Source organism: Trachinotus anak, unplaced genomic scaffold, assembly GCF_046630095.1.
Source record: "Trachinotus anak isolate AG129_WGS33_773 ecotype Australia unplaced genomic scaffold, CSIRO_AGI_Tana_v1 ptg000007l, whole genome shotgun sequence".
NCBI classification, from domain to species: Eukaryota; Metazoa; Chordata; class Actinopteri; order Carangiformes; family Carangidae; genus Trachinotus; species Trachinotus anak.
The window spans coordinates 3,363,240-3,383,127 of NW_027273858.1; the positions used below are offsets into that span (position 1 = coordinate 3,363,240).

A 19,888-nucleotide genomic window follows, 5' to 3' on the forward strand; every position below is an offset into this window, starting at 1 on the left:
TGTCAGTTTTAAATGTCTACAAAACAAACGCCTCCCTGACACAATCCTGGATAAAACAGGGCGTTCTAACTCTTCAAAGGTTGTGTTTCTTGAAGGGTTTTTGCATGGGAGCGCATTATATTTCACAGGAGTTAATCTACTTAATGCAGATAAACAGGTTTCAGGAGGGAGATCCAGAAACAAATTTGCTTACACGCTCACCGAGCACTTTATTATGAACACCTGTAAATGAAATCGTGCTGATAGAGTCAGGAGCTTCAGTTAATGGAGGAAAAATGTGATCTCAGTGACTCTGACCATGGCATGATTGATGGTGCCAGATGAGCTTGTTGGAGTACTTGTGAAACTGCTGATTCCCATTTTCAGACACAACAGTCTCTAGACTTCACTCCAAATGGAGCTAGAAACAAAAAAAACCTTGTTGATGGGAGGTCAGAGGAGAATAACCAGACTGATTGGAGCTGACAGAAAGGTTACAGTAACTCAGATAACCAGAGAAAAGCATCTCAGAATGAACATCATGTTGAACCTTGAGGTGGATGAGTTACAACGGCAGTAGACCACGTCAGCCAAGAACACAAATCTGAGTGTGCAGTTGGCACAGACACACCACAACCGGACAATTAAAAGACTGGTCTGGAGTCTGGATTTCTGCTGAGGCAGCAGATGTCGGGGTCAGAATTTGGCATCAACTCCATGAATCCATGAACCCAACCTGCCTTGTGTCAACAGTCCAGGCTGGTGGTGGTGTAATGGTGAGGGGAAGGTTTTCTTGGCCCCTTTAGGCCCCTTAATACCAAGGAATCATGGTTTGAATACAACAGTATTGTTGCTGACCGTGTCCTTCCCTTTGTGGCCACAGTCACCATCTTCTTATGGCAGCTTCCAGCAGGATAATGCTCCACAAGGCAAAAGTCCTCCTCAGTCTCCAGATCTGAATCCAGTAGCACACCTTTGGGATGTGGTGGAACAGGAGATTGGCAGCTGATGAATCTGCAGAAATGATGTGACGCTGTCTTGTCCACATGGAGCAGAATCTCACAGGACTGTTTCCAACAAAGCAAAGGGAGGCCCTTCCCAGTATTCATATGGTGTTCCTAATAAAGTGCTCAATGAGTGCATAGTAGGCATAATGCAGTATACCACTGTTCTTACCTGTGGCTGGACACTCTCAGTAGGTCTAACAGAAGAAGATATTTCCCTTTTCTTCTTTTACTGACTGTGTGGTGCCAACTTTCTCTACCACTTTATTCAGCTTACTTACTAGAGCTGTTGTCTGGTGAACAAAATCTGCTCTTGTCTTTTTAGATTACCCAGAATACACTGGGAAGTGTAGCCTGGTCATTGGTTTACCTATGGTAGCCCATAGGCAACAGTAGCTGCAGTCACATATGAATAATTACAGGTTGACATTTAATGAAGGGCACCCCTGATTACTAGGGGCATTTTTTACTCCTAATTTGTAATTTTAAGGGCATTTTATGAGCTGTTAAGGACAAATTGCCTGATACCCTCATTAATTTCTCATGGTCTGCATGGCATGTTCCTCTGGGGAAAATGTAGTACATTTAATATTTTTTATTTAATCTATTTGATTTGAGGAGACCTAACTCGGTTGCAGTGACTTGGGTAACAAATGGGTAGTCGTGCCACTGAGGGCTGTGAGTGTGCAGGTTTCCACCAGATGCTTAGTTTCTGCTTTCTGGTTGGATGTGCTCTATCAGTGAAATCACCCTTTGTAGTGTTTGCTTTGGATGAAAACCTGCAGACTGTCTCCATGGCATTACTGCACATCTGTGGTTTAACTGGTAGCAGACTTCTAAGTTTGTGCTATCCCAAAATCTTTGCTGAGAGATACCTGTGTCTCCTCAGTGCTCAGTAATGTACTCTTACTACACATAAATGCATACACATAAATACAGAGTAGTTTTTGTTATGCAATACGTGCTATTAGAAAAACTGAATGGAGTCAATTTGTCATCATTGGTTTAAAGCAGAGCCAGTTATTCACTGGAAAAGTCAATGTTAAATACGTTTTTTTCTGCCAAATTTGCCTCTGAATACGTTGAGAGGAAATTATGTGGGTAAAGTATAATGACTGGAGAGTTAACAACTCACCCATTTTGTGTCTGTTTTCCTTAACTTGCTCCTGCTTTTTCTTCTACTTCCCAAGAAGACAGTCAACAGATAAGAAAACCGACCAGTCAACAATGTGGATTTAATCGTGTTAATGCTTCATTAGAATGTTCACACAATCGTTGAAAGTTAAAACAACCTGGTTATAATCTGCTCTAAACACCTGTTAAGATGTTATGTCATTATAACATAATTTCTCTGTAACAATAAGGCAGAAACTCTGCACTACATAGTGTAAATGAATAAGTCCAATGTTATGTTGCTTGAACTGCCTCATCGTGGGTTGTAATCACCCAGGGATTCTGTGAAGGCACAGACATACTTCCCATGACTGTGGACAGCTGCAGGCTTTTTGGACACGCATGTGGTTCCATAAGGTTTGCGTTGGTTTGGCGTTCCACGTATTTCCCGATCCACACTACATTCCTGGATCGGTCACATCTGGCCAAAACCTGATCTGCTTGTTCAGGTCACAATCCTGATCTGATGAATTGGACTGGATTGGTGAAGTTTTAATTGAGAGGCAGGATGCAACCAACAATTTGTCAGATATAATTGATTATTTAGTCATAACACATTAAAACATTTTTTTCTAAATGTTCTTAGAGCTCACATTGATATCCTCAATTTGCTTGTTTGTGACAACCACCAGTCCAAAAGCTACAGATTTTTAATTTACTCTCACATGTGACAATAATCCTCACATTTGAGAAACTGAAACCGTAGAATATTTTGCACTTTTGCTTGATAAATTACTGAAACATTTAGTTGATAAACAAAAAATTTTGCTGATTATTTTTCTGTTGATCAACTAAATGATTAATTGACTAATCATTGAAGCATTAGTTGAAAGATATCCAGCTAAATGACAAAATTTGTCCAACTGATACTGAATATTTGGGAGTTTAAGAAAAACAGATGAAGATGTATTGGCCTAAATTGTTTTTTGTAACGTAAACCAACAGATCCCTGTATTTGTCAGTCGCCTCTGGTGGACAAACTATGTAAAGGAGACATTTTTTCTTTGAACCTAGTTTGGTTTTGCTGTGCAGCAGTTTCTTGTTTCTTAACAACCAAATTACAATAAACACTGATACTGATCAATATATGATAATATGATCTATTGGCCAAGCTGCACATAGAATTAGGAGACCCATAATTAACCCTCTAAGACTTGAACACTGCTTTTGCTCCATTTCCCTGAAACACAACACACTTGAGTGGTACATAGATTCCTGTGTCCAGAAATAAGTGCATCGTGTTGCTACACATCAGTGGAAACATGAAATGATAAAATGAAACATGCATCAGGAGCAATGAAGCCCCCAACGCTTCAACGATGAGGGAGCGCTGCATTGTCAGTTACTAAGCAACAGCCATGGAGCAGAAATGTGGAGCAAATATCGCAGCCAGTGAAAACAGCAGGGACCAAACTTAGTCTTGACGCTGTTCTGTATAAGACAGTGGAGCTGCTGACAGCCGGAGTGTCAGACATATTATTTCAGCACATTTCCACAGTCTTAAAATGGTTGTGTTATTTTCATTGTGTCTATGTGCGTAGGTAGGAATACCACACCTTGTATTAGATTCAAGACAGCCTGCGTTAAAACAAGTGTTAATATTGTCACATGTTGGCGCAGCATGTGTTGTTTTCTGATGTGTTGTGTTCAAGAAATTCCACAGTGGCTGTCCCTAACTAAACTCTCAGATATGAACAAAACACCTGTGTGAAAGCAGCTGATTAAGACGTGTGTGTGTTTGTGTGTGTGTGAGTTTGTGAGTGTTTGCACCAGTGATCCAGCAGTTTGTCTGGGTGGGCTCTTTGTTTTGATTTCTTCTCTTCTTCTCTCCGTTCCAATGCTTCCCCCCTCTCCTATGCAGCAAGGACAAGTTTGGAAGGTTTGCAAAGTTTATCACCTTCCACTGATGAAACCCCCTCCCTCCTTCACCCTTCCTCAGCTCCCTCCTCTTCCTCCCTCCCTCCTTCCCCTCCCCTCCTGTTCCTGGCTACCTGTACTGATCTGTTGGTCCTCTCCTTTGTGCCTCACTCGTCTTCATGTTTGAATCTGTAATGCTGAGAGCAAGGCTGGGCTTCATTCACCGTCAGTTTTTTTCCCCCAACCCACAGTTAAGTGTAATTCATTTAATTTATGATGCAGCATTCACATGCACATTGCTTTTCTGTTCTCTATTTGGGAAAAGAAAGCTTTTTTTTCCTTTTTAGTGCAGATAAATTAGTGGATAGTTTATTGGTCTGCAAAGCTTGAATCAGAATTGGATTTGATGCTCTTTTTTTGTGAATACCAAAAATAAGTCAAACAGTTGACACATGGTTAAGTTTTCACTGATAAATATGCCAGAGGACGATATTTAAATCCACAGCACCTCACACAAGCCTGATATTTTAATTAAAATATCTGTTTTCATGAACCATAGAAATATTATGAATTGATATCCACATTGTTCACTTGGACTATATTTTCTTCTGGTAATTAGAAGCCACCAGTTAATCACCATTTAATCACACCTCTTTGATTTGTGAAGAAACTCTACCTCATTAATTACCTGATTTGGCAGCAGATTCACAGTTGCATCATCCCAGTAAGCACTTAGATACGCTGGTAGAGAGCAAGTGCAGTAATGCTGACAAATGCAAAAGGATGAGTGAAGATTAACAGTATTGGAGTGCCAGCAGGCGGTCCAGGAAGTCTGCCAGCTCTTAGCAGGTTGTAGTGGGTCTCGAGTGGTTCTCTTTCTAATCACGTGAGACCGTCCATTCTTTTCTTCTTTTTTTTCTTTTTGCAGCAGTTAATCCCTCCTTGTGAAAATGAGAGAGCTCACACGGTGAGGAATGATGGGACAAAAACAAATTCATCACAGCAAGGACAAGTTTTTTGTTTTTGTTTTTTTTTTTTGTTTTTTTTTTGCGTGGTTCACTGGGACTTTGAAGAATCGCTGAAAAGGTGCCACAGGGTGTTTAAATATTTCATCCAGTAATTAGCAGCCGTAATTAGTTTTCAGATGTAGGTTTCCCTGGCCCAGTGCTATCTATTCCAGAGTCCCCTGCCATATGTTGGTCAATGTGGGGACCCATTGAGAAGCTCAGCTGTTAATTGCTGCCCAGAGTGGAGAAACGATGGTGGAGGCGAGACTAAGGTCTGTTCTGGTATCCAGGCAACAGCTCCCTTACTCCCCCTGACCGCTGCTGAATCTCAGCTTATTCCCATGCCCTGTCCCTTCATCCACTGCGCCCCTCCTTCCATCCATCCTTCCATCAGCCCCCCACCCCACCCAAACCCAGCCAGCCAGCTTATTGCACTAGCCACCACCACCACTAATGGACAGTGCCATGCCATACAAATGACAGAAAATGGTTCTTCTCAAAGTAAGATAATAACTGTAAAGTAACATAGCTGTGGCTAAATCAGATGATGAGATGCTGTAATGGTGTGGCTATATCTAGAAAGTTTAAGCTAGGTCTCTAGTGTAATAAAAACAATTTTGAAGTATCCTTTTAGAGGTTTTGTATGTTTTAGCCCAATAATAATACATATATAACTATAACTTTAGATTATTGCCAATCATGATTCAAAGCATAGGTTTTTATATCTTTGTCACAGTCACGTCACTGTCATCTGTAATTCAGTTCTCAGAACAGACAGTGATGGTATTCCTTTTTGTTGCTTTCAAGCGCATGTAGGAATTTCTGATACCTAACATTGACGAGTCAGCTGCTGCACAGCATCACATCCACAAACTGAAAATCAAACCAGGAGTGATGATGATGAGGATACTGTGAATCTGGTAGTTTCTTGCATTATAAAATGTCCACTTTATAATGCAAGAAACCAACTTTAATGTCTGAAGAAAAGCACCGCAACAGAACAAAAAAAACTGTCACCTTAGGTTTTGAGTCTGGGCTAAAACATGATAAAACACTTGTACAGTCCTTCAGTCAGTATTCCAGTGTTAACCGGACAGTGTTTTTTACTCCGCAGTTCCCCGGCGTGAGTCAAAGGGTAACTACACTTTAGTGGCCAATGTAGAGACTAGTCTGTTGTGTAGGACAAGGCTAGTGTTTGTCATTAGATGAGAATTGTGTTGGCAAAAAAACAAAAAACAAAAAATCAAGGCTTGTGCTTTTGCAATTGCATGGATTTCACAGTCCCATCTTGATTCCTTGTTTCTCATGTAACATAGTTAATATTCAGGCTGCCTCTCACACACCTAAACAGATTTTCTTTGGCCAGTGGCTGTTGAGTCAACACGTAATGGCCTTGACAATGAGAACTGTTGAAGTTGGAAATCTGGTCAGGTGTGAGAGAAGTGGCTGCAAGGAAACAAGCTGAGACTCAAGGTCCAGTCTGTGTCATTGATGGATATTGAAATCATGTCAGTGTTGTGTGTTTTTTCTGTGTCAAATCCCCCCTAAGTGTCCCAGTGTTTTGTGTTTGAGATCCTGCAGTAGTGGGTGTGTTTCAGACCCGGCTCTATGTGAGCTCAGCATGCCTGTTTCTGTGAGTGAACTGGCTGCAGCAACAGACTAATCAGACAAAGTGAACTGGGTGTTGGCTACGTAGTTAGCATCATATGTATTGTTTAGCTGATTTAGCTGATTTTGCTTGTGGAGTAGGCCTTTTTTTCCTGTTAGGTTTAATGCATTAGAAGAATGATCCTATTTTACACTTGGCACCATTTTGCATCCCATGTTGAATTACAACAGATGCAAAGTGGGAGCAGCTGCTGATCAGTGTTTCTTCTCAAACTTGCAGTTAAAGCAGCAACTTCCTCAACAGTGGCTCTGATTTGATCCTGTTGTAGCTAATCTGGAAATTTAAAGATGAAACTTTAATTCCTCCACAGCAGAAAAGTGCTGTTGCACTGATTTCAGAGGTTTGAAAGTTTCCAGGTCTCTTGCACTGACCACACCCATTGTCAGCAGGGTGGTGTATTGCACTTGATACCACAACGCAAAGTGCGACTACTACTGTGCAAAGTTTTCAGGGTGTTAACGCAAAGTGATCATCTCAACAAAAGCAGAATTAGCAGCCTGTGTTTCATCCTGTTGTAATAACCAGGTAGTCAGTTACCTACTGTGCTTGTGTGAACTAGCATGTGTTGCTGTCTGGTTTCATTTTGCACTGGCTGATGCTGGAAACATTTCAGCACCATGCAAACTGAAATCCAGGTTTTTGGTTGTGGTGCTGTTTAAAGCCTGCTGGTTCATTAGCTGTGGTATGTAATTGCGAGTAGAAACGTTACGTTTATAGCATAGTTCTCTGTCCTACGGAGCACTTCTGGTAACTTCTTGTTACTTTTTATGGCCTTTCTAAATGTGTGCTTCCACTTTCTAAACTTAAACCTGAACCACAAGGAACTGAATCCTCAGAACGGTCAACGGCACTGACCTCTTCTAGGATTGTTCCCCTGTGTTTGCAGCCAACAAACTTTATACATTCACTCTGTTTATGGCACATGCATGGACCACATCTTCCTCACCATTCACTACTACACTACCCATAATGCATGAGCGCTGTTGCTTCCTGCCAGAGTCAGGGCAGTCAGGCAGATACTGCAACACCTGTAGAGGAATAGATGTGAATAATAATGAGAAGAACGAGGCAGTGAAATAATGAAAATGTTGATGTTCTTCAGAAAATTCAGCTCATGTAGGCGCAGACGACAGGACACACTCAGATAAAGAGCTTTCGCTCTCTTTCCTCACTCTGCCATTTCTCTGGAATCATTTATCGGTTGACCCCTGTGTACCCCCTTTATTTGAGGTTCTCCCTCTTTCCCTTTTTCTTCCTCTGTGCATTTCTCTCTCTCTCTGCTCTGTTTCATTCAGTCCCTTCCTCACTCTACCATCCATCACGCTGGCTGTTGTGCAGTGGCACTAACCAGTGATGGCTCAGGCACACAGTTTGAAACTGAAACCCTCTCATCACCTGGGACTCTCTCAGTGGTTCTCAGCCGTTCTGGGTGTGGATAACCGTTGGTTCAACTTATGATGGTTCACATTATGGCTGCAATTCATGATTATTCTTATTGTTGATCAATCTGACTATTATTTTCTCAATTAATCCATTGTTTGGTTTATGAAACACCACAGAACAGAGCCCTCTGTATTGTCATCAAAGCAGTCTAAAACTCAGAAGTATCACAAGAGATGCTGGAACCATTAAATGTTTGGTATTTCAATTAAGCAGTCAATAAACTACCAATAAACCAATTGCCTTCTCTATCCACTAATCAATTAATTGACTAATAATAAATAATAGTTGCATTTGTTGACATGTCTGTATAGTTAAAAGTTTTTGGTTGCTTAAAAAATTGAGCTGACCGTCAGGGTCAGGGGCCAGTTGCACAAATCACCTTAAGTTAAGATTTTCCTTCAAGTCTGAGGTGGTTGCACAAAGCACCCTTAAGTCTTATCTGTAAGGTTTCCTTAAAATGTTCACTGAAGTATTAAGGTTTTCTCCTTATTTTGGTCTTACACTTAAGGAATCACCTTAAATTAGTTAAACCATTGCACAAAAGACCTTAGCAACCAAACTAAGGAAAAAAAACAAAAGGTACGTCTGACTCTGTCTTAAGCGCAACATTTTTATGGTGATAAATGAAGAAAATGAACTTATCCCAAGAAGAGTGGGAGAACCCAATGAGAAACTGATTCTACATTACAGATTTGACCAGTTTATGACCGTCTAGAGTTGGATCACTCCTTACTGCTGCCGTGCTCTTCCAGCTCCTTCGTTATTAATGGTTGCTCTACACTTTCATGCAACAGATCTTTTCCGGTCAGGTATAGTTGAGGTAGCTCAGCAGGGTGCCGGGTCACTCACTGAGTTTAACTCTCTGACCGTCTGCTGAACAGAGTGAAGTTCTGGTCAAAACAACAGGAGGATGAGATGACGGCACTCTTCTTTAGTGTTGCCAGCTTCCTAAAAATGATAACAAGTATCACAAGCTAACAGTAAACAGCAAACAAACAGTCTCTATGGAAACACTAGAATTTCGCCGCAGTAAAAACTGTATTACTGCTGTAAATAACTTTTTTTCCATAACTAAGGAAACCTTTTAAGAGATTCTGTGCAACACCCTTAAGTAACTCCTTCAGCTAAGGAGATATTAAACCTTAAGCATTACACGTACACAGAAAACTCAAGGTGTTTTGTGCAACCAGCACCAGAAAACACAGCATGTCATCCAATTATAGGTGTTATCAAATAAAGGTGTTCTATTCTATGTGTATTTGATATTAGCGTTTTCTGATCTAGGCTCGACTCTAACGTTTCTCCACAGCTCACCAGCTGAGAACCACTGATCACTTCAGTTCTTGCTGAGTCTTTAACCACAGTTGAACCTGGTTTATCCAAACATGAAACCCACAGTCTTCCAAACAGTGGAAACCTTCCTATTGATCATGTGTAACTTCTCAAATCTCCTTGTTGACATGTGCATCTAAATGTCAAATTAGACTGCACAGGACACGTCATCAAGTTTTGTGTGTGTGTTTGTTTTCATGTCTTGAAATTGCCTCTGGTCTGGAAATTTCACTGAATGTCAGTGATTTCCCTCACCCCTCAAGCCCCTCCCCATATCCTGGCCCGGGATAAACCAGTTTTCACTGTAAGCACTAAATGTTTCCCTGGCGATGACCACACATCTAACATGCCTGACCATGAGGAAAGAAAATGTTAGATTAAAAGAAATAAAATCATTCTGAATTAAAGAATAAAGAGCCTAGTTGTGTACTTGACCATGTCTTTTATTTTGACTCTCCTCACCTCTTCTTCTCCTCTTCCTTTCCAGGCATGTGGCGATCCCAAGGCTAAGCCCTCCTATCTGGTTGATAAGAACCTGGAGTCTGCGGTTAAATTTATCGTCAGGAAGTTTCCTGCTGTGGAGACACGCAATAATAATGTAAGTATGCCTGCATGTATGTCTATGTGGTAGTGTTTGTACAGCTCAGAGCGAATGAGAATGAAAGAGTGTTGGGTGTGGGTGACTTTTCTTCAGGTGCATGATGTCACGGCGATGTCTTCAAATTTTAAACATAGGTGAATAATAAGCACTTGGAAAATTGTCACATTTGAACTTGAGTTCTTCAGCTACACTAAAAGAATTAACAGGTTTATCTGAGCATGATGGAAAATGCATAGAAAAACATTCTGTACTATATACATGATCATAAATACTTGATGCGCTGCTGTTTCATGTATCAGGATGTTAGTGGCTGTAAATAATATCTTATCACTGTGAAATGCCAACTACTGTTTATATTACTTTGACATAATTGAACTAAGGGCTGTAACTAATGATTATTTTAATTATAGATATTTTTTTTGATTGATCATTAATCTTTTAGTCTATTAAACCACAAAACAATTAAAAAAAAAGTCCATTATTGTATCCTACACCACAGGACGACATCATTGTGTTCCTTGTTTTGTCTGATCAAAACCCAAAGAAATTGAGTACCAAGAAAAACAGGTTTTTACAGTTGAGAAGCTGGAACCATCAAACTCTGGGGCATTTTTACTTGAAGAATTACCTAAATTAACCCGAATATTTGCAATTATTTCCTTCCTGATCAATTAATCAATTAACCATCGCAGCTCTAATTCAGTTAACAAAATATGTTCTGTAACAGCTGCGTGAGTTGGCAGTGGAATATGTAAAAAATAACAGCAGCTACTAATCAGTCACAATGTTTAGTGTTATTCAGTTAAGTGATCAATCATGTTGAATGTCACAAATGATCACCAACAGCCACCACAGGTTAAACAGTGAGGCCTTAACATTTAATTAGTCTCAGTAACTGAAATACTGAATTTATAGCAGCCTCTCTCTTTCACCTGCAGGTGTTTGGGGACTGGATTATCAAAAGTGACATCAGGTCATTTTTTTCTGTTTGACAGAAATGTTCATTAACTGATCAAATCAGCGCATAACATAACACGAGATCTGTGCGCACTAAGAGTTAGATGAATTTGTGTTTCCTCTTCAGTTTTATTTCTGCACACAGAGAGAGATTTGCGCCACTGTTTGGTGTCCCTGGACAGTTTGTCATCTTTATATGAGTGAATGTGTTTAACAAGACTGTGGTTGTTGTTTTGTGTGTGTGTGTGTGTGTGTGTGTGTGTGTGTGTGTGTGTGTGTGTGTGTGTGTGTGTGTGTGTGTGTGTGTGTGTGTGTGTGTGTGTGTGTGAGAGAGAGAGAGAGTGTGTCCAGGTTTGTTGAGTGAACTAAACGGAGTCATTGTTCATCAAATGTTTCTTTCAGCTTTACTTGTTAGCTTAGCTCAAAGCTTCTGTGTTAATGTGGAACTGTCATTTAGCAAACAGCTCTGTGTGTGTGTGTGTGTGTGTGTGTGTGTGTGTGTCTGTGTGTGTGTGTGTGTGTGTGTGTGAGAGACAGAGAATGTGTGTAAGTTTGTGTGTCTATGTGTAGCTAACTGCTTTATTCAGTGTAACTGTGCAGATATTGTCTCTTACGTTGTTTTCTGCTTTGTTTCTGTGTTTGTTTGTGTTCTGCATGCTAAACTTGGCTTATTCCGGACTTGTGCTTTTTGGTAAGTTTTTGTATCTAAGTTTCTGTAACTTTTGTATTTTAGTTCATGTACCTAAGTTTTGCAATAATGTAATTTTTTTAAGCTGATTTTTGGAGTGTGTTTTGCTTTGCTCTGCCTCCTCCTCTCTCTCCTCTCTGCTGGCAGCGTTTTTACTTTTCTTTTCCTTCATCCTCTGAGTGACTGTGTGGCTGGTTAACTACCGGGTTTGCCGGCTGACTGACTGACTGACTGCTGGTTGGTTAGTTGGCTTGATGACCAACTGGCTGGCTGTTTGAATAACTAGCTGACTGCCTGCACTAAGGAGTGTTTTAAAGAGTGGACATGCTAATCTGCTGTCTGTCAGTTGACTCTGTCTTTGACTGTTGTCTAGACATGTCTGCCTCTTGCTGTGTCTCAAGTTGCATACTTCAGTTTACACAGTATACTCACTGGCGTAGTGCGTGTTGTCCTAAATCAAACAGTGCAGTTGTGCGCTCACTGGAAATGACGACAGCAGCAGGTGATGGCGATTGTCGCCCACCTGTCGGCTGCTTTGCTGACTTGACTTTAAAAATTAACGTGGTCCCTCCCCTTCTGCTAAGTAGCCACGATTTGACCATTTTGAGTGCACCATGCAGGTACTTGCACGTCGCAGTATTTGTCAATGTGAACACACTTATGCACTGAAAACAGCAAGTGTGAATATGGAACTATGTGAACTGAGACACAGCATCTGTCAGTTATCACGGACAAAAACCACCATACAGGAGAATTGGCCACTGAAAATTGGAGAGAAAGGACAGAAAACCCTCTGACCACCTGGTGACAGAGGTTTCAGCTCCTCGGTGCAGCGGCAGCGTCACACACTTCTTCTACACATGTCATTTCTTACACTTTTTCCCACTTTAGCAGGTAGACCAGCTTTGGTTCAGGCTGCAGTTCTGCGTCGGAGCTGGGTTTGATTTACATGCAATATGCTTCAGGCTTCTGTCATGTAAACAGAATCTCCTTTTTAGTAGCTACAGTAGAGCTTTCACGTTGCTTTTTCTGACTTTTTTACATATTGTATCCCATTAAAAGGCTGATGTGACAGTCTTTTAAAGCTGAACTTATTTTCATGTTTTGAAAGAAAACACAGAATCCACAGCTGAACTTTTCCCGATATATCAACACAGAGAGATGTTTTGCCTTTTGGTGCTTTGGCTGAGTTTCTCATCTCACTTTTGTCTTTGAATTCTAACCTTGAAAACATATTCGGGACACTGGTGGGTGGATGGTTTGGCTTTGCTTTGATAGTCAGATTTTACTTTGGTCAAATATTGTTATTCTTTTGCACAATCTTTACAGCTGGGACATTAAACTTTATACACGAGCTGCTTGGAAGCTGAAAAAAAAAAAAATCACATAAGCAATTTAAAAAAAAAAAAATCCAAATTAAACATAACTGAAGAATGTCACTGCATTTATGGCACACGGACAATATTCATCATGAGTGAGTGGAAAATTGTTCAGATGACAGAAATATTTCACCAAAGTAAAGTAACTGTATATTTGGGATTTTAAAATGGGATCCGTAAGTCTCCCAGTTTGCATTAATGAAAGAAAAGCATGAGTTTTTCAAGCTTTAGTAGCAATTAATTATTCAGTAACAGTCTGTAATTTGTCAGTATGGTGCTAATTTAATCAAAATTAAGAGAAACTGTCATTAATTTGAACAAGACGTGATAAACTCTATTGATCCCTGAAGGGAAACTTAGTAATTGGATATTTTTAGACAGTAGGGTTGGAATTACAGATTTGCAGTTATGTCTCACTCCAGTTTTTAAAAAAATGTAATGTAGAAAGAAATTTACGTGTTGGGTTGAACGCAGCCTGAATTTTTATGAGAAGAACTGGTGTGTGTTTATTTCAGAGCTGCTCTGAGACTTTGAACAGATCCCAGCATCTGTCAAACCAACTTGCATTAGTAAAGCAGCAGTCACATATAGTTAAATATTCATTTAGTCGTTGTAATGTACATATCAAGCCTGTGTGCTACAGAATCAACCCACACTGAGGGAGGACAGTCACTGGGCTGAGGAACACAAGCTGAGAAACCTCATTTTCAGGAGAAAAACTTAACTGCAAAAAAAAAAAAAACCCAAAAAAACAAAAAACAGGCAGTAAATGGTAACAGACTGTGTTTATCACACACTTACACTCTGACGTGTGGTTTTACAGCAACAGCTGGCTCAGCTGCAGAAGGAGAAGTCAGAGATTCTGAAGAACCTGGCTCTCTACTACTTCACCTTTGTAGATGTCATGGAATTCAAGGTAAGAAAACACGTGCGCACACACACACACACACACACACACACACACACACACACTGACAGTTTACCCTGAAGGAATTTATGCTAGTGAATCAAATGAAGGTTTTTGATGTGGACTTCTTTATCAACAGGACCACGTGTGTGAGCTGCTGAACACCATCGACGCCTGCCAGGTCTTCTTTGATATTGTAAGTGCTTTACCCAGACAAGACGTTGGCACATACTCTCAGAGTCCACATTATTAGGTACATCTGTAAAATCTAATACAATCCAATAAGACAGCTCAGCCACAAATCCCTCCTTTACAAAGACAATAATGTTCAGTTTTGACCAGGACTGCACAATTAATTGAAATATAATCAAAATTGCAGTATGACCACATGCAATATCCAAATCAAACTTAAGTGTATATGTGCAAATGAAGTCATGGTATTAAGTTATTTTGTTGTCTTTAGAGAAAGAGCTTCATGTTCAATCTTCCTTGCCTTTCTTGAAGACCTTTTCAGCTCTTAATCTCTTCACTAGCTCATCCTCTCACATGATATTAATATAATTTGTGATTCTCATCATTGCGATGCTTAATTTTGGTCACATTTAATGTTAAACCACATTAATATAATGCTCATTAAACTTCTGCAAAGCATTTGAACACTCTCTGCTGAAGAGACGCTGTAAAAGTAAATACTCTGGGACCATTTATAAAAATGTCATTTTGTCCTTTTTTTGTCTCCTGCCAGACGGTGAACTTTGACCTGACCAGGAACTACCTGGACCTGGTGGTGACTTACACCACTCTGATGATAATACTGTCACGCATAGAGGAGAGGAAAGCCATCATTGGACTGTACAACTACGCCCACGAGATGACACATGGAGCCAGGTGACTAAAACACACAAACGCACTCACACTGGTGAGAGAACACACACAGCAGGAGGTTAAAGCTGACCAAGCAGAGGTGTTGCTCAGCGTGCACACAAACAATAACAAGTGTGGATTAGTATTAACTTCTGAACCCTCTACTGCACTGTGTGTGTTGTAGTGACCGGGAGTACCCCAGGTTGGGCCAGATGATTGTTGATTATGAAAACCCTTTGAAGAAGATGATGGAGGAGTTTGTTCCACATGGAAAGGTAGGAGAGCTGTGCTTGTGTTCATTTAGCAGTTATGATAATCAGAAAACAAAATATTAGTTTGTTTTTTGGCTTTGGGTCTTTCTCAGTGTTTTTACATTTTTTTTTGACATTACCCTTTTATCTGATGATACAGACTCTTTAAAATAACACAGAGTAAATTCAGAAAGTAGCTCTGCATGTTTACAGTTTGATCTCCCATGTGTGCAACAGATGTAATCTTGTTAAAATCAAGGCACAGCAGTTCAAGTGCCACATTTAGTTATTTCCTCTTCATTTAATCAGTTATCTGAAATATCATTCGGATTAAAAACAAAGTGAAAGTAATGTGGTGAAAACTGAAACAATAACTCTGCAGTTGTTGCTTTGATAACTTTGTTCGCAAATGAAGTTGCATCATGTTACATGACAGGGATGAATACACAGAACAGTGCTGCACGCAGGGGTTGCGTGAGCCATTTACTGAATTTTATAGCAATGATGGAAAAATCTGAAGGCCGTCCGTCATTCTGACAGATAAGAGCAGAGTTAAACGGCAGGTTCTTTGGTGTCATGCTCCGGCAGGCAGACACAGATCTTTTCCATTCTGCACATAGACTGCATCGTGGAGGCGACTTCATTCCCGGGTGCTGACAGCACATTATGGACAGAAGGCCTTGGAGGGTGTGACCACTGCACAAAGGGGTGGGGGCACAAAGGGATTTCCATGGTAAATCGAGCTCTAGCAGGATCAGGAAATCCCACATTCAGAGAGAGTCCTGCCAACTTCTGATCACTTCCCTGGGAGAAATTTTCCCTGAGTTCAAAACTCTGGCTGAAGTGGTGCTGATAATTCAAGTCTCAATAATGGCAGCAGAGCACGGGTTCAGCCTTCAGAACAAAATGAAAACAGCCACGAGAAGTCGTCTGTCCGAGGCAAAGACGCAAAACCTGATGACGGTCGCCTCTGCAGCGATCTGCCTTGATGCTTACATCCAGTTAAATCCGTGGAGGAAAGTTCAGGCTACAACACGTCAATAGAGTTCAGTTCAATTTCTTGTCAATAGTTTGTTCATATTTTAAATGTAATTCTCCAATTCTGTAAAATTATATTGTTCATATTTGCCTGTTGAAGCACAACGACTGCGTTTTAGTTCCTCCACTGTCACTGCAGAAAAAAGAAAAAAAATTGATTCACCTGTTTCATGTGGTGTTGACATGAAAAATGATGCACGGTCTGCGTCTCTGTTCATCTTTTCACTGCATGCCCTCATACATGTTGTTTTAGAAAACTGAATGCTATTAAAAAGGAAATGAAAATCAAAATGACAGGTAATAATAGATTATGATGGAATTTTTATGACTCTGTCAGTCAAAATGACGGACACCAAGAAAGTCTTAACGCAACCTCTGGATGCATGCTTCTGTTTTTTTTTTTGTTTTTTTTTAATTCCGCTTTCAAGTGTTCTTCTGCTGGACTTGTTTCATCTCCCTCCTGCTGTCTCTCCTCTCCTGCAGTCCCTGTCAGATGCACTGATCAGCCTTCAGATGGTCTACCCCAGGAGGAATCTGTCGGCTGACCAATGGAGGAACGCCCAGCTGCTCTCTCTCATCTCTGCCCCCTCCACCATGCTCAACCCTGCTCAGTCAGACACTGTTAGTATGACGACTGCATTGAAATTATTCATCAATTATTAAGTAAGGTTTTCCCATCCATAATCTAAGCAGGCATTTAAAATGTTTGACATCTTATTTCCATAACCAGTCTTCAGCAAAGTGTGTTAACATTCTAGCTTTATCCAGACATTTTCAATCTGTTCACCTGCACCTGCATGACGTGTGTTTCTGATGCTATAGCTCTGCTTGTCTATGCAAATAATTCAACTGGAAAAGCTTAAAGCAGCTGTAACATCATGTCTCCATGATCTGATCCCTGATCTGTTTCTCACTCACCTCTTGTGTCTCTGTGTTCAGATGCCGTGTGAATATCTGTCACTGGACGCAATGGAGAAGTGGATCGTTTGTGAGTGCTGCAGAAACTTTTTGTCCTTCATCTGAACTGATTTCTAGTTGATCATTTGGCTTTTGCCTTGCACGTATTCACACATCCCCGTGTGTTCCCTCTCTCCAGTCGGTTTCATCCTGTGTCACGCGGTGCTGAACAGTGACGCAGCAGCGTTGTCTCTGTGGAAGTTGGCTCTGCAAAGCTCCACCTGCCTCTGTCTGTTCAGGGACGAAGTCTTCCACATCCACAAGGCCGCGGAGGATCTGTTTGTGAACATCAGAGGGTAGGAGCGTCTCATGTGTACACAAACCACTGCTCAAACATTGTTTCGATGATTATAGCTTTTTGCAGCTTTTTTTAGTTTCATATATTTGTTAGTTCAACATCTTGAGCGTTGGTCGGACAAAATGAGGAATTTGAAGACGTCGCTTCAGGCTTGTGAGCTTCATATTTTTATTATGCCTCTGCGCTGGTGACAGCCAGAGCCACAGCCGTATTGTTTTATATTATCCATCCGTCCATACGTACGTACAACGTTCACTTGGACTCGAGGATAAACTGATTAGATTTTTGCGGTCAGTGGGGTCAAGGTCAGCGTGACCTGACAAAACACTTTTTAGCCATTACTCAAGACTTCACTTCACTTCACTTCTACTATTTTGACTCATCCTCTCTCGTTGTGTTTTCCAGGTACAACAAACGCATCAACGACATCCGAGAGTGCAAAGAGCAGGCCCTGTCTCATGCGTACGTACATAATCTTGTTATTAATCCCTCTACTGTATCCCAGCAGCAATTTTCATCCCATCTTTACTTTTTGTTCCTCACACACACCCAAAAAATCACATTTTATTGCTTTATTTCGCGTTTCCACATTTCTGTTTTTCTGAATTTATTTTCCTGATCTTTTCTTTTTCCTGCTTCCCTTCTTTAACCATCACTTTATATTTGTGTCTAGCCTCTTGTGTGTGTCTCTCTCTCTCTCTCAGGGAGTCTCACACAGACAATGCACCTTCTCCCTCCCTTTATCCCTCATTCAGTTTTTTCCCTGTGTTATCCTCCCTTCTTTGCCTCCCCTGTGTCTGATCTCTGCTTTTATCCTCATTACTTATTCCATCTTCCCCTTTCATCTTCTCTCTCATGCTTCTGCTGTCACTGTTTTGTCCTCTTGTCTCTTGATTGTCCTGAAAGTGTCAAAATACCATTTAATCTTTCAGCTTGTGTGTTTTGATGCTGGGCTCTGACTCCCTCTTTCTGTCTGACTCTCTGCAGGGGCTCCATGCACAGAGAGCGACGCAAGTTCCTCAGATCGGCTCTGAAGGAGCTGGCTACTGTTTTAGCCGATCAGCCTGGACTGTTGGGTCCTAAGGTAATAGTAAAATACCACCTTAAATAATGTGTTTATTGACATAAATATCACAAACAAAATTTTACATGATCAGATGAGAGCACATAAGTGTTTCAGCTCAGCTCTAAAGGAAGTGGTGCTGTTATGGCTTAAAAAAAGCTTTCATTATTGTGACCTAATATATAAACAAATCCACCTTAAAACACCAGCATATGCCACCTTAAGAAAGGCTACTGTTTTAACTGACCAACACTTGTGCAATACATCAATTTTCCTTCATAAAACATTGTTACAACAATAAATATAAACAGCATAAACATATGAAGACAACTAGCACATGTTACAGAAGAATATCCACTTTAATACTACCTTAAAAAATTAAACCCTCTCACCTAAATGGCCCTATGGTATGACTCAGCTCTCTTCTGTGGTTTATTGGAGCCTAATATAAGATATAATGCCATTTTAAAACACTGCTATACCATCTTAAATAATGCTACATAAATTCCATAGCTTATTAAAACAGAGAGATTTTACCACATTAAAAAGCCCAATAAATTCTTCGAGCCGTGATAAATCTATAACAGAATATCACTGCACAGCCAGACTGACTCTGTAAACATTTTGCATATGTTGTTCAGAGACTGTGAGGGAGGCAGTTGGTGCCAACTGCTCTTGGTAATTTATCTGGGAATTATTTGTCTTGTGGGAGTTTTTTTTTCCTGACTTTAAATCTGTCTCTCTCTCTCTCTCTCTCTCTCTCTCTCTCTCCACTTCCTTCCTTATTTCTCTGTCCTGCTAGGCGTTATTTGTGTTCATGGCGTTGTCCTTTGCCCGGGACGAGATCATCTGGCTGCTTCGGCACGCCGACAACATCCAGAAGAAAAGCACAGATGACTTCATAGACAAGTACGCACACACACACACACACACACACACCTGCATGAACATACACATTTACCGCCTATATTAATGGAATTACTGCATCCTTATTTTCTACTCGGCTGCTTGTGTTGCTCCAGTCTCAGGTTTGTTTTTGTGCGTTTTGCAGACACATAGCAGAGTTGATCTTCTACATGGAGGAGCTCAGAGCTCATGTCAGGAAGTACGGCCCTGTGATGCAGCGATACTACGTGCAGTACCTGTCTGGTTTTGATGCTGTGGTGCTGAACGAACTGGTACAGGTATGAACACATGCGCACATACTTTGATATAAACATATATAAATGTTTTACACTTTAACTGTGTTTTATTTGAAGTGTTGATATCCATAAGAAGAAATATTTATGGTTTTAAGAAACCATCTCAGTGTAGTTTTACATCTCCTCTCTCAGGCTTCTCTCTGGAGCTCTACTAACAACAGGTCAGTCAGCCAATCAGAAGAGAGGCTCTGAGCTTCTCTTCTGATTGGCTGACTGTTT

The 19,888-nt window shown here is 40.6% G+C and overlaps 1 protein-coding gene across 2 annotated transcripts in view; it reads left to right on the top strand.

Moving 5' to 3' along the window:
* nckap1 (NCK-associated protein 1) overlaps positions 1 to 19,888 on the top strand; it is a 35,888-nt gene that overhangs the window by 3,679 nt on the left and 12,321 nt on the right. The window contains exons 2-13 of one of the 2 annotated variants that reach the window (XM_071479965.1): positions 9,952 to 10,062; positions 13,919 to 14,005; positions 14,136 to 14,192; positions 14,742 to 14,884; positions 15,045 to 15,135; positions 16,633 to 16,770; positions 17,089 to 17,137; positions 17,246 to 17,402; positions 17,810 to 17,866; positions 18,392 to 18,488; positions 19,270 to 19,376; positions 19,519 to 19,651. In XM_071479965.1, coding sequence (XP_071336066.1) covers positions 9,952 to 10,062; positions 13,919 to 14,005; positions 14,136 to 14,192; positions 14,742 to 14,884; positions 15,045 to 15,135; positions 16,633 to 16,770; positions 17,089 to 17,137; positions 17,246 to 17,402; positions 17,810 to 17,866; positions 18,392 to 18,488; positions 19,270 to 19,376; positions 19,519 to 19,651 — 1,227 coding nt within the window. Of the gene's footprint in view, positions 1 to 9,951; positions 10,063 to 13,912; positions 14,006 to 14,135; positions 14,193 to 14,741; positions 14,885 to 15,044; positions 15,136 to 16,632; positions 16,771 to 17,088; positions 17,138 to 17,245; positions 17,403 to 17,809; positions 17,867 to 18,391; positions 18,489 to 19,269; positions 19,377 to 19,518; positions 19,652 to 19,888 lie in introns of both variants that reach the window. The other variant, XM_071479964.1, reaches the window with a different exon arrangement.